General features: G+C 38.3%; 1 protein-coding gene across 4 annotated transcripts in view; it reads left to right on the top strand.

Moving 5' to 3' along the window:
• The window catches only part of LOC149181676 (uncharacterized), a 385322-nt gene that overhangs the window by 308818 nt on the left and 62096 nt on the right, over window positions 1–14408 (top strand). For 3 of the 4 annotated variants that reach the window (XM_089416668.1, XM_089416669.1, XM_089416670.1), the window contains exon 8: window positions 1121–1306. The exons of the other annotated variant lie outside the window; for it this stretch is intronic. In XM_089416668.1, the coding sequence (XP_089272794.1) occupies window positions 1121–1306 (186 nt within the window). The remainder of the gene's footprint in view (window positions 1–1120; window positions 1307–14408) is intronic. 4 annotated transcript variants of the gene reach the window in all.

Below are 14408 nucleotides of genomic sequence, written 5' to 3'. Positions count from 1 at the left end.
AAGTCCGATCTGTTTCCAAAAATTATACCAAAATCACTGGAAGGGCCCTCTATAAGTTTGCATACCTTTCAAGGATTTCAAATGGCTGTGTAATAGTTTTCATGGCATACTGTGTGACTATTCTGGAACATGTTGGCAGACTATGGTAAGTTGATCTGGGAGTTCTGTCCATTATTAGTAACAACTGGACCACATTCAACATGGTATTGATCCATCCTTAAATAGAGGCAAAGATATCTATGAAGATATTATGTGATCTCCTATCATTAAGTAGCAGAATAGTTGAAGAACTTAAGTCTTATACAAATTAAAGGGTCTATAAGAAAGCCATTCATAAACATGGTTGACATGCCAACAAGAGATAAGCGTGGCTGGGTATGGATGAAACAAAGTAATTTAAATTACATATTCATGTTCAGTAGTGGTCAAGACTGGCCAATGGGACTGTCGAATGTAAAAAGAAAGACAAGAACACAGGGAGTGCAAAAACATCTCTGAAAATAAGACATAAATATTGAAATTTCTGAATAGGAAGCAGCAGGAAAATATTATAGGGAATCAGTCAGAAAAGTAATGTAGCATTAAACTCTAACAAGGAAGAGGGAAAGGAACCAGTGGAACCTGGAAAAGAAGATATAACTCAATGTCTCTCCTAGCATCCAAGGGTGGAAAGCAGTTGATGATGAGCATCAAGCTGCCACATGGATGGGGGATCCTGGCTGTGCACTATTGGACAGATCTTGTAGCCGAGTCATGGTCAAATGATCTCTTTCTGCTGAAATTGTCTGTAGGCTAGAATAGGAAGTTTTATTGATAACATAATGCTCCCCGATGTCCAATTTCTATAAATAATTCTTTTCCTAAAAATTATTGAGAAGTAGCTGGTTAAGAAAATATCTTAGGAAACAGTATACAAGGATCTATAAACATACTCAAGAACAGTCTATAATTTGTGAAAATTCAAAATATTATACAATAAAAAATGCATGAGAATAGCATCCTGATCAAGGATTTCAGAGTTGACTTCCCTTTGATATCATGTAGTTGCACTTTATTTTGTTTTCAGCTCTTTTTATTCATCTCTGAATTTCTTGTGTAAATTGTAATAAAACATGTCCAGATATCAAAAGCAAGAAGCAGCATGCAGCATTCAGAAGTTTCTCTCGCACGGTGGGTCATTGAGGAAGGTCGTGGTCTAGTTGTGGTAGTGAACAAAATGGATCTTCTAAAAGGAAAAGAAAATGCAAAATTGCGAGCACAGGTTATGAAGGCTGTTCCTGAAGAAATCCAGACTGTTGTGCCTCAGGTTCTTTCATTACCAATCTTTGTTAGTAGACCTTGTTGATGGAAATTTGCTTATTAAGTTATTCCTCAACTGCCCAAGTTCTGTTAAGAAACATTTTCTGCAACTGTTCATACCTAGCAGGAAAACTTGATGCTGCATAAATCATGAAAAAAGGATTAATCTTGGGAGATGGCTACTAGTTTAAGTATGCAAATAAGAATTCAAATCATAATCACAGTAACTCCATGAAAACATTTGTGTAACTTAATAGCTACAAACATAAATCAGATCGTAGAAGATAGATATATTTTAGTGGCTTTATAAATTAAAAGTTAAAACATGTCGAGTTCCATTGTAGAACTAAGAAGACCTTTTATGAGTTGAAATTTGTGGCTTTATTTTAAATGGAACTATTACCTATCCAATTATTAGGGTTGCAAAGGTCCTTGCAACCTGCTATGATTGACACACATAAGGTAAGGGCCCACTGTCACCTTGGTCTAATCCTCCTTTCTTTAGATCCAACTTCCTCCTTAAAGGCCAAGGCAGGATTCCCACTTGATACTTGTTAAAATTGGCAACTAGGGCCAAATTCCAATTTGGACAGATCCTTTGGGGAAGATAATTATGGCATTGAATTCCTCTTTTCGAGAGGAACAAAAACGACCTAAAGGTCATCAAATTTGGTTAAGGAGAAGTGTGATTTTGAATTTATGTTTCTCACATGTTAAATTAACAAGGTCGGCCTCACCTATATGTCAGCTCAACAAGCCTAATAGTCACGTCTCTTGACCTCAATGACTTATATATATTTAGGTGGCCTTCAACCTCATTTGACACATCATAAGAGCATTCTCACATGGATTAGCTATGTGATTTTTGGTGTGGTTCTGAGGCAGGAAGATAAGAGGCAAGGAGCTTGAGCTGGATGAGAAATATCTCTGTTGGAAGGGTATGGATTCCTTGCAGACCTAAGCCGCAGCTCAGCGGAGAGGTAAGAGGAATTTCTGTGCATATTTTAAGGGTTATATTCTCTCTGTTAAGGTCGCAGGTAAGGACACCCTCTACAGTAAGTTGGAAGGTCTGTTTTGTGGTCCAAGTGGGCTAGGAAAGCTCCTCTTCCCTAACAGCAACTTCTCCTAGTACAGTGCAGGTGAATAGAGGGTTTCTTCCATGTGTTTGGGCTGTTGGTTGGTACAGAAGAGCTGTAGGGTACGTTGAGGAGGAGCCTCATAGTTTGGGTTCCAGATCTATGGCTGTTACATGACCATGCTTGTCTGCCTAGTATAGAAGCCTTTCTTATAGCTGCTTTGTCTAAGGCAGAACTTGACTGCCATTGTTTGAAGGCTGAATGGAAGACTTGCCAGGGGTGCTTCTTTGTCATCAATTGTATTTTCTCCCTCTTTCTCTGCTGAACAATTGATATTAATAATAAGAAGATTTGATGAAGGGTTTTCCCCATCTTCGGGTTTTTCCCTGCCTTGAGCCATATTAGTGTGTCCTCTTGTCTTGGCTTATCTTCGTCAATTATTGTATATGTTCTTTCTTCAGTTACTATCAAAATGATAATAATTCATGTGATTGCTAATGGTTTGATAAATGGGCTAATATGGAATTCTGAAGTAACTGTCCTATGCAAAGAACATGTTAACTCAAATTTTAACATGGTATCAGAGCTAGGTTGAGGACAAGCCCAAGCAGGAGTGAAAGAGTAAGCAATCTGAACACACTATCTTTATTCCACCTCTGAAATTTGTCCTGTGCAAGTATGGATGAGGAACAAAAATTGTAGCTGGTTTATGGCACAATTTTCTTGGTTTAGAAAGGGAATTCAGATTGGGCATAATGTTTAGAAGACCTAATCCGAGGTCTGAAAGTGGCTAAATACATGCGGCTAGGGCACATCTGAAAGTGATCAGCACCTGTAGCTAGGACTCATTCTGGATCATACAGAAAAGGTCTTGTTTGATTCGCGTCTATGGCAATTTGGGTTCGTTGCTTGTCTTGTGCAGGTCTTGGTATTAAATTCTGAAGAAGACCAAGCCTTTTAGATACATCTGAGCTTATACATTTGAATTTTGCACATTTCTGAACAGCGAAGATATCCAAAGATAGGGTTTGGATTTTTGTTTGCTTTCAGAAGTTTGGGATTCATTGGTTATCACAGTTGATTCGGTCCTGTTTCTTGACATTGAAGTGCAATGAAAATTGAAGGGTTCCATGTCACATAAATGACATACCTCACGTAGGTCCAAGACTTTTAATTCTCTGCAGATTGGACAGTGAAGGATAAAAGGGGCATCATAGTTTCATTACATTGTGGTCTGGACACTTAAACTGGCTTGCAGATCCTTGAAGAATTGTAGCCCTTGGCCTTAACAAGAACAACAATCACACAAGTCAAGGTTACTCTGTGTAAAGGGATCAGTCTGAAAGTTTTTTTCGAAGACTGCGGCATGATTGCAACCTTTGGCCCTCTCTTCCTATGCACTTAGTTCTGCGGCCCAACTTGAAGATTGTTTTCTACAGTAGTATTACTGAGCATTAACTGAAGTTCTATGCAGCCTTGTGCAAATGTCATCCTGAAATTTGGCATATCTCCTTGAGCATTGATATATGTACCTACTCAAGATCAAGCTGACTTCAATTAACATTCATACAATGACTTAATGGAATGATATGAGCTCTGTATAAAAACTGATGCAGCATCTTATAAGGTCAAATATTTCCGTTCCTGAATATTTCGGCTCATTACAGTGACAATAGTTCTCTGTCCAGCTCAGGGTCAAATTTTCTATGGTTACATTTGACCATTTCAAATCTATGTATTGAAGTCTGAGCTTCCTTCTTTTTTTTTGTGTGGCCTTGATTATACCTTGAAGTAACAATTCCTTGTGATCATCTGAATCAAGTATAAATACCTACAGTTTAAACCAACGTGAGTGGTCCTGTCATTAAAGCAGTTGCAGCAGTGTAAGCTGGTTACATATCTATATGGTTGTTCTGAGTTAGGGTTTACAGTTTGCATTGACGTTGCACATTGATCCTCAACGTGAAGTGGTTCCCAAGCAGAAATATGAGCTGACGGAGGCGTATCACAAGCAATTATTCTCGGCACTTTTGACAACAGTAAAGAATTTTCAATCTTGCAGCAGGGTCTAGGGCTTCATCATTTGAACATTTGAAAGTGGCATGATACTTATTTTAAAAAGTGTAGCATTAAAAGGTCTCATTGACAACATTGAATACAGCAGTGTCTTGATGCAGTTATTGACCCATTGATTTTGACATATGACAGAACTGAGGTTGAGTAGAGGGTACTTGACAAAATTGGTACTGTGAAGCAGAGCATGCTGATGCTAGGGTTTGTTGCAACACATTAGTCTGCCAACCTATGATACTATCTGCAGTTGGGCATCAATCATATTGGTGGCATTTAGAGTTACGCTTGTGGAAGTACAGTATTGCAGTACATATCATTTTGTTAGTGGATTGGATGTACAACTGCTTGAGTTGATAACAGATATATCTATATGACAAGTGATATTGGTCAAAAGTTGTGTGGCTAGGGTTTCTGCAGTAGACGTTGAGCATTGGCATAGCTACAGTTAGTGTTTATAACTTTCCATTGTCATAACCTTTTGTAACAACACTGAATCTTTTTGTAGCATTTGATCCTTGGCACGTATTGGGTTCTCTCTGAACTACCTAGATTCCAGAACATGGCAGATAATGTTAGGATCAGTGCTAGTGAGGGCCAGGAATCTAAATCAGGATTACATAAGCCCTGACATAATCAGATTTGAAGCAAGCTACTCCAGTAGGTCCTATGAAGAAGTTGTCAGATCTAGTGTTCCACAGGGATGTGTTCCACATGGTGGGGAAGGCCCTCACGCTCCCGACACTATGGGGACGGGGAAACGTTTCCCCCATGCCCCCTTTTTGGGGAAACTCGGGGAAACTCTGGGGGACGGGGGAACATCGGGGGGACGTAGAGGGGACTGGGGGATGTCAGGGGGACATCGAGGGGATGCAGGTTTTTTTGTCAAATAATTTTTATAAAACATTAAAATAAAATACAAATTTAAATATATGAAAAAAAATGAAAAAATGAAACTATATTAAAACTTAAAACTTGTTAAAACTTAAAAAAATTAAAAATAAATTAAGTTATATTAAGATTAAAAATTTAAAAATAAAATAAAAACAATAACAAAAATAAAAAACTTAAAATAAATATATATATATATATATATATATATATATATATATATATATATATATATATATATATATATATATATTCTGTAAGCTTGGTAGGACTACATCTTCATCATATCCATCTTCTCACCCCAATCAGGGGGGTAGCACAAGACTTGAACCCAAGACTTCTAGTTTGGTGAGACTTCATTTCCACGGCCATTGCCAATTGAGCTACCCCAAGCGGACAAAACTTAAAGTATATTAAAAATTAAGACTTAGTATTTATTAATATTATTTAGTACTTTTTGAGAAATTTACTAGTATTTCATTGCTCAGTGCTTTCTATGGCTATTTTAGACTTCAACGTAATGAGATGTCAATGTCATTGTCATATGATGAATTTACTTTTTATTGTTTTTGAAAATTTGATGTGTATTACATAATTTCAATTGTCAAATGACAAATTTATTAATTTAATTTAGATGCACCTTGCATCATGCCAAATGATGAATTTCGAAGGAACACTGCATAATTTCAAATGATGGATTCAATTTAGTAATTTACTTTTAGATTTACAATGCAAAAATGTCAAATGATAATTCATAAATGATAATAGTCTAAGAAGTAATGATAATCATATTTAGTCTTTAGATGTACATTTCATAATTATTAAGATTTCTATTTAGTTATTGACATATTTTTGGGATTTAATTTTTTACTTTTATATATTAAATTTTTAATAATTTATAAATTTATAATTTTTATAACTATGACATCCCCCTGTTTCCTTAAAACTTCCCTAAATTTTGGGGTTGCTTATATATGTCCCCCTTGTGCGTATCCCTACTCCCGTGTTTCCCCATCCCGGAAACTTGGTGGAACATTGGTTAGATCTATCAAAAGGAAGTCTTGAAGCAGTTAAAATTTGGTAATAAAGGTTACAATATAAGCAAACCTGAAAGTCTCTTTTTTTTTCAATTATAAGAGAACCAGCCACTTAGTGCAGCCCCTATAATCATAAGGAACAATGGCTGGATCCTTGGAAAACCTAGATTTTGTGATGCATGAATAAAAAGGACCTTCGTATAATGGATTGGTAGCAATCATGAAGTAGCTGATTGTCTGGATGATCTCATAAAAGGATTTCTTCACCCTGGTTAAAGAAGGATCATGATGATGATTTTCTTCGATTAGGAAGTTTTCTAATACAATTGTAGTATGATAAGCCCCATATTAAAGAAGAGGGGCAGATTGATGAAGGCTTAAGAGGGAGCTATAGTATCCTTGGATGTATCTAACTATGATGATATCAGTTTGTAGACAAACTCGATATTTAGAAGAAGTCATGATCACAGGTGCAACCATTAACAGAGAATAATTCTCTCATTTATCAAAACTAAGAGGGAGTTGATTTTTAAAGTCAAATTCCTACCCCTGATGCACTACTTCCTAAGCATAGACAATTTGTGGATCCCGGTATTCTAGTATATACCTTGCTACAATTTATGACTGCCTATTTATCTATGGTCTGTCGCTATGTTACTTGGGAGCGGGAGCGGAAACGGGAGTGGGAGCGACCATTTTCAGAAGCTCCCATTTTGGGAGTAAATCCCGGAGCGATTTTTTTAAAATATATGTATATATATATTTTATATTTTTTAATTTTTGATACATATATGTCAACAAAAACATGTAGAATGATGAATTAGACAAAAAAACATAAAAAAACATTGATTGATCATTGAACCATATCACGTCAATGATCAATCATCTAGAAATTATAATCTTCATCAACCATGTCCACAAGTTAGTAAAATACATATTACAACTGCAACATATTGAGTCTCGTGAATCATGATTCATCAAATTCAATCTTAAAGTTTCAACTTCAAGCTTTCAAAATTGAAAATTTAATATATTATTATATAACATTTATCATCATTGATCACCAAAGTTGTACTTGTAAGCTAAGTTTAACCATTACAAGAAGTAATATCTTAGATATTTCTAAGTCCTAACTTCTAACTATTAACATGAAATGAAATGCTATAAAATGAAACATGAATAATGAAATGAAATGAACCAACTTTAGTCTTTCACGAAGCATGATATTCTATGTTACTTGGGAGCGGGAGAGGGAGCGGAAACGGGAGCGGGAGCGACCATTTTCAGAAGCTCCCAGTTTGGGAGCGAATCCTGGAGCGATTTTTTAAAAAATATATACATATTTTTTAATTTTCAATACATATATGTCAACAAAAACATGTAGAATGATGAATTAGACATAAAAAACATAAAAAAACATAGATTGATCATTGAACCATATCACATCAATCATCTAGAAATTATAATCGTCATCAACCATGTCCACAAGTTAGTAAAATACATATTACAACTGCAACATATTGAGTCTCGTGAATCATGATTCATCAAATTCAATCTTAAAGTTTCAACTTCAAGCTTTCAAAATTGAAAATTCAATATATAACATTTATCATCATTGATCACCAAAGTTGTACTTGTAAGCTAAGTTTAACCATTACAAGAAGTAATATCTTAGATATTTCTAAGTCCTAACTTCTAACTGTTAACATGAAATGAAATGTTATAAAATGAAACATGAATAATGAAATGAAATGAAACAACTTTAGTCTTTCACGAAGCATCATATTCATAATTCACAATCATTACCAATGAGTTATAATTGCCAACTTCAAATTTTCATTGTCACAGACTCACAGTCATATATTGTTTACAAAAAATATCATTATGATATGAAAGAGTCAAGAGTCAAGAGTCAAGGACTCAAAGCTCAACAGTTATGAAAACTAAAGTCTAATAGAAACTAGAAAAGACAAGTAAACTGTAAATCTACATGTGGCCCTTGCCAGGAGAGTCTCCAGGAGTATAAGCAGGTCGTGGTGGTCTTCTAGGAGTCTCCCGCACAGACCGACGACCAAAACTAGAACCTCCACGTGAGGGTGTAGATGGAGGTGGCGACAGCAAAGGAACAAGACTCGGAACTCGAGCACTGCTACCAGTAGATGGTGGAGGTGGAGGTGGCATGGCTGCTGCAGCTGCTTCATCTTCATCCCTTATAAGTTCCTCTTCCAGTTCTTCAAGATGTACAATGCCATCCTCCGAATTGTCATCCTCTGGGTGATTGTCCCAAATTTTAAATGTGGGATCCTCATAAGCCAGCTCACAGTAATGACTCAACAACCTCAAGTTGTAGTGCACATAAACCAAGCTTTCTGCTCGGTTTTCATTGAGTCTGTTTCTTTTCACATTATGTATGTAGCTGTAGGTGCTCCAACACCTCTCTGCAGAAGAAGTATTTACAACCTGTGAAAGAACTTTTTTTGCCAATTTTGTCAAAGGTCCATGGCCGCCATATGTTTCCCACCATGTGAGAGAATCAAATCTATCTCTGTCGTCCATTGCATGGAAGTTACCGAACAAACTAGTGCCACTGAAGTATTTGCCTATTTTAAGGCGCACAGCTGCACATTACTCCCTGTCAGGTATCAACTTTTCTAATGCTTGCAAATATCCACTAGTTACGTCTGGATCTAAATGGGGTTTGGTCCTAATCCCACCCCCTGGTGCAGGTTGGCCCAACCAAGATGTAGAGTAGTATTTTGGCGTAAGGATATACGCCAATCAATGTAGTGGAAGATTAAGTTTATTCCATTGTTCACACACACAATCGTGAATCAGTTTGTACAAGTTGGGATCTCTGTTATGAACATTATCTTTTATTTGCCCCAACATGGTATCCATCTGCTCATACACCTTGCCAATCACTGGTTTGTCTGTATCTGCAAACCGAATCATGTGATAAATGGGCTTGGTGAAATCCAATACTTGCCTCACACTTGTCCAAAACTGACCATCAAGAGCGGCCTCCTCCACCAGTTCAAAACCTCGCCTGTCAGCTACATTTGTAGCCCTTTCCTTTAATACCTGCCAATGTGGACTTGATACCATGCTAGCCAATGACTCTCTTACCTTCAAAAGGCGCCTGAAGGTGAGGTAATAGCTATCAAATCTGGTCTTTGCAATCTTCAACAACTCCAATCTCGAGTGACTACGGAAAAGGGCATGGGTATTGCTATGATTTGTAATAAATTTTATCATTTGTTTGCCTTTCTTGTACAAATCACCAATCCATTTGTATTGTGTATTTTTGTTCTTGACAATATCATGCATCAGAAGGTTCAATGTGTGAACCAAACATCCAGACCAAAATATGTTGGGGTATCTATCCTCAATAATTGCTCCCGCTGCCTTACAATTAGCAGCGTTATCAGTGATGACTTGGATGACATTGTATGGCCCAATACGGTCAATTGTTTCAAGTAATGCTTCTGCAATGTTGATGGCGGTCCTGAACTTGTCTGAGTAATCATGTGCAGTTAGAAAGATGGCACCACTAACAAACACGGCAAGAACATTTATCAATGGCTTGCCTTTTACATTTGTCCATCCATCAGATAGAATGGACACCCCATGGTCAGTCCAAGAACTTGTCATTCTATTCAAAGAAAGTGATATTTTTGCTTTTTCATGATCAAGTTCAACGGTTCTTGCCTTGTCATACCCAGGGCTCTTGTATCCTTTAGGGGCATCATTTATGGCAGAAACCATTTCGTGCCAATAAGGTGAGCGAAGAACATTGAATGGTATTCCACATGCATAGAGAAACATGTAAACCTTTGAATCCACATCATTGCTACACCCCTCATCAAGGAACTCTGATATGGTTCTACACCTTAAAGATGATGACCCTGCATATCCACTGCCTAGGGAGGATGCTGAAGGAGTTCTTTGTGCTTGTGGTTGTGAGCTTGGTTCAAAGAAACCCCTTGATTTTTTTGATTTGTATTGGGCTTCCTCCTCTTCCCTTATGTATTTGGCTCTATCCGCTGCTGACACCGCTGGACAAGTTTTGATTCCTATTTGTTTGTCTCCATCCCATGGCCTTTTCCCATAGAGGTTTTTCTGGCACGGGTGTATGAACCTGTGTAATCATTGTTGCAATGGGGGCAATGAAATTTAGTGGTTCCACCCCCTCTCCCTGTTTCAGCCCTGTTAACATATTTCCACAATGGGGTTTGGTCTTGTTTAGTTTTTTGAGAGTCATGTTCACCCTCCTCCAGCTCCTCCTCACCGGGGTTTTCATCAATTCGACTTTCTCTAGCTTCTTCACCCCCCTCTTCATTTTGGCCCCTTCGTTTCCTACTCTCCAGCACCATAATAACCATAAAAGGGACCAAGAAGAGGAAAATGCCAAGAAATATAGCCAGGTCCATGATGTTTGATATTTGTAGGCTTTTAAATCTGCAAATTAATTTAATTTATTAGATTAATTAAGTTAATTTATTAATTTAATTTAAATTCATGATTTTTTTACTAAATAAACTAAATTAAACTAACTAAACTAACTAAACTAACTAAATTACTAAGTTACTTACCCCTTTGCAGGCTTGCTCCTTGCTCCTCGGCGCTTGCTCCTTGCTTCTCCTCGCTCCTTTGCTCTTGCTCTCCAAGAAACTCAACTCATTAAAGTGATAATGAATTTTTTTTAGGCCCATTGGGCTTTTAAAACATTTTTTTTTTAAATTTGATTTTTTTTTGCGTCCGTGGAAATTTTTTCCGCTGGATCGCTCCCCGCGCCGCCCGAAACGCTCCCGGAGCAAAATTTTAAAGCCCGGGAGTGATCGCTCCCGATCGCTCCCGGGCTGTAATTTTCGCTCCGGGAGCGACGGTCCCGACAACGCTCCTGAAAATGGCAGGGAGCGCAAACTTTTTTATCGGGAGCGCGCTCCCGAAATCGCTCCCATTCGGGAGCGCGCTCCCGAAATCGCTCCCGTTCGGGAGCGCGCTCTCGAGCCGCTCCTGCCCGGAGTGCGGATTGGGAGCGGGTTTGAAGGGGGGGGGCGCTCCCCCGCAACATAGATCATATTCATAATTCACAATCATTACCAATGAGTTATAATTGCCAACTTCAAACTTCAAATTTTCATTGTCACAGTCATATATTGTTTACAAAAAATATCATTATGATATGAAAGAGTCAAGAGTCAAGAGTCAAGGACTCAAAACTCAACAGTTATGAAAAGTTGAAAACTAAAGTCTAATAGAAACTAGAAAAGACAAGTAAACTGTAAATCTACATGTGGCCCTTGCCATGAGAGTCTCCAGGAGTATAAGCAGGTTGTGGTGGTCTTCTAGGAGTCTTCCGCACAGACTGACAACCAGAACTAGAAGGCACATGCCCTCCACGTGAGGGTGTAGATGGAAGTGGTGACAACAAAGGAACAAGACTCGGAACTCGAGCACTGCTACTGGATGGTGGAGGTGGAGGTGGCATGGCTGCTGCAGCTGCTTCATCTTCATCCCTTATAAGTTCCTCTTCCAGTTCTTCAAGATGTACAATGCCATCCTCCAAATTGTCATCCTCTGGGTGATTGTCCCAAATTTTATATGTGGGATCCTCATAAGCCCGATCACAATAATGACTCAATAACCTCAAGTTGTAGTGCACATAAACCAAGCTTTATGCTCGGTTTTCATTGAGTCTGTTTCTTTTCACATTATGTATGTAGCTGTAGGTGCTCCAACACCTCTCTACAGTGGAAGTATTTACAACCTGTGAAAGAACTTTTTTTGCCAATTTTGGCAAAAGGCCCTGGCCGCCATATGTTTCCTACCATGTGAGAGAATCAAATCTATCTCTGTCGTCCATTGCATGGAAGTTACCAAACAAACTAGTGCCACTGAAGTATTTGCCTATTTCAAGGCGCACAGCTGCACATTCCTCCCTGTCAGGTATCAACTTTTCTAATGCTTGCAAATATCCACTAGTTACCTTTGGATCTAAATGGGGTTTGGTCCTAAATCCTAATCCCAACCCCTGGTGCAGGTTGGCCCAACCAAGATGTAGAGTAGTATTTTGGTGTAAGGATATACGCCAAGCAATGTAGTGGAAGATTAAGTCTATTCCACCGTTGACACACACAATTGTGAATCAGTTTGTAGAAGTCGGGATCTCTGTTATGAACAATATCTTTTATTTGCCCCAACATGGTATCCATCTGCTCATACACCTTGCCAATCACTGGTTTGTTTGTATCTGCAAACCGAATCATGTGATAAATGGGCTTGGTGAAATCCAATACATGCCTCACACTTGTCTAAAACTAACCATCAAGAGCGGCCTCCTCCACCAATTCAAAACCTTGCCTGTCAGGGGCATTTGTAGCCCTTTCCTTTAATACCTGCCAATGTGGACTTGATACCATGCTAGCCAATGACTCTCTTACCTTCAAAAGGCGCCTGAAGGTGAGGTAATAGCTACCAAATCTGGTCTTTGCAATCTTCAACAACTCCAATCTCGAGTGACTACGGAAAAGGCCATGGGTATTGCTATGATTTGTAATAAATTTTATCATTTGTTTGCCTTTCTTGTACAAATCACCAATCCATTTGTATTGTGCATTTTTGTTCTTGACAATATCATGCATCAAAAGGTTCAATGTGTGAACCAAACATCCAGACCAAAATATGTTGGGGTATTTATCCTCAATAATTGCTCTCGTTGCCTTACAATTAGCAGCATTATCACTGATGACTTGGATGACATTGTATGGCCCAATATGGTCAATTGTTTCAAATAATGCTTCTGCAATGTTGATGGCGTTCTTGAACTTGTCTGAGTAATCATGTGCAGTTAGAAAGATGGCACCACTAACAGACACAGCAAGAACACTTATCAATGGCTTGCCTTTTACATTTGTCCATCCATCAGATACAATGGACACCCCATGGTCAGTCCAAAAACTTGTCATTCTATTCAAAGAAAGTGATATTTTTTCTTTTTCATGATCAAGTCCAACGGTTCTTGCCTTGTCATACCCAGGGCTCTTGTATCCTTTAGGGGCATCATTTATGGCAGAAATCATTTCATGCCAATAAGGTGAGCGAAGAACATTGAATGGTATCCCACATGCATAGGGAAACCTGTAAACCTTTGAATCCACATCATTCCTACACCCCTCATCAGGGAACTCTGATATGGTTCTACGCCTTAAAGATGATGACCCTGCATATCCACTGCCTTGGGAGGATGCTGAAGGCGTACTTTGTGCTTGTGGTTGTGAGCTTGGTTCAAAGAAACCCCTTGATTTTTTTGATTTGTATTGGGCTTCCTCCTTTTCCCTTATGTATTTGGCTCTATCCGCTGCTGACATCGCTAGACAAGTTTTGATTCCTATTTGTTTGTCTCCATCCCATGGCCTTTTCCCGCAGAGGTGTTTTCTGGCACAGGTGTATGAATCTGTGTAATCATTGTTGCAATGGGGGCAATGAAATTTAGTGGTTCCAGCCCTTCTCCTTGTTCCAGCCTTGTTAACATATTTCCACAAAGGAGTTTGGTCTTGTTTAGTTTTTTGAGAGTCATGTTCACCCTCCTCTAGCTCCTTTTCACCGGGGTTTTCATCAATTCGACTTTCTCCAGCTTCTTCATCCCCCTCTTCATTTTGGCCCCTCCGTTTCCTACTCTCCAGCACCATAATAACCATAAAAGGGACCAAGAAGAGGAAAATGCCAAGAAATATAGCCAGGTCCATGATGTTTGATATTTGTAGGCTTTTAAATCTGCAAATTAATTTAATTTATTTACATTAATTAATTTAATTTAGATTCATGATTTTTTTACTAAACAAACTAAATTAAACTAACTAAATTACTACCTAACTAAATTAAACTAACTAAACTAACTAAATTACTAAGTTACTTACCTCTTTGCAGGCTTGCTCCTTTCTCCTCGGCGCTTGCTCCTCGCTTCTCCTCGCTCCTTTGCTCTTGTTCTCCAAGAAACTCAACTCATTCAAGTGATAATGAAATTTTTTTAGCC

This window comes from Pinus tabuliformis, chromosome 3_2 (genome assembly GCF_031772625.1).
Source record: "Pinus tabuliformis cultivar Carrire ecotype Pingquan chromosome 3_2, CPIR1, whole genome shotgun sequence".
Classification (NCBI taxonomy): domain Eukaryota; kingdom Viridiplantae; phylum Streptophyta; class Pinopsida; order Pinales; family Pinaceae; genus Pinus; species Pinus tabuliformis.
The sequence above is the reverse complement of the archived record's forward strand: the minus strand, read 5'-3'. Positions and strand labels throughout refer to the sequence as shown.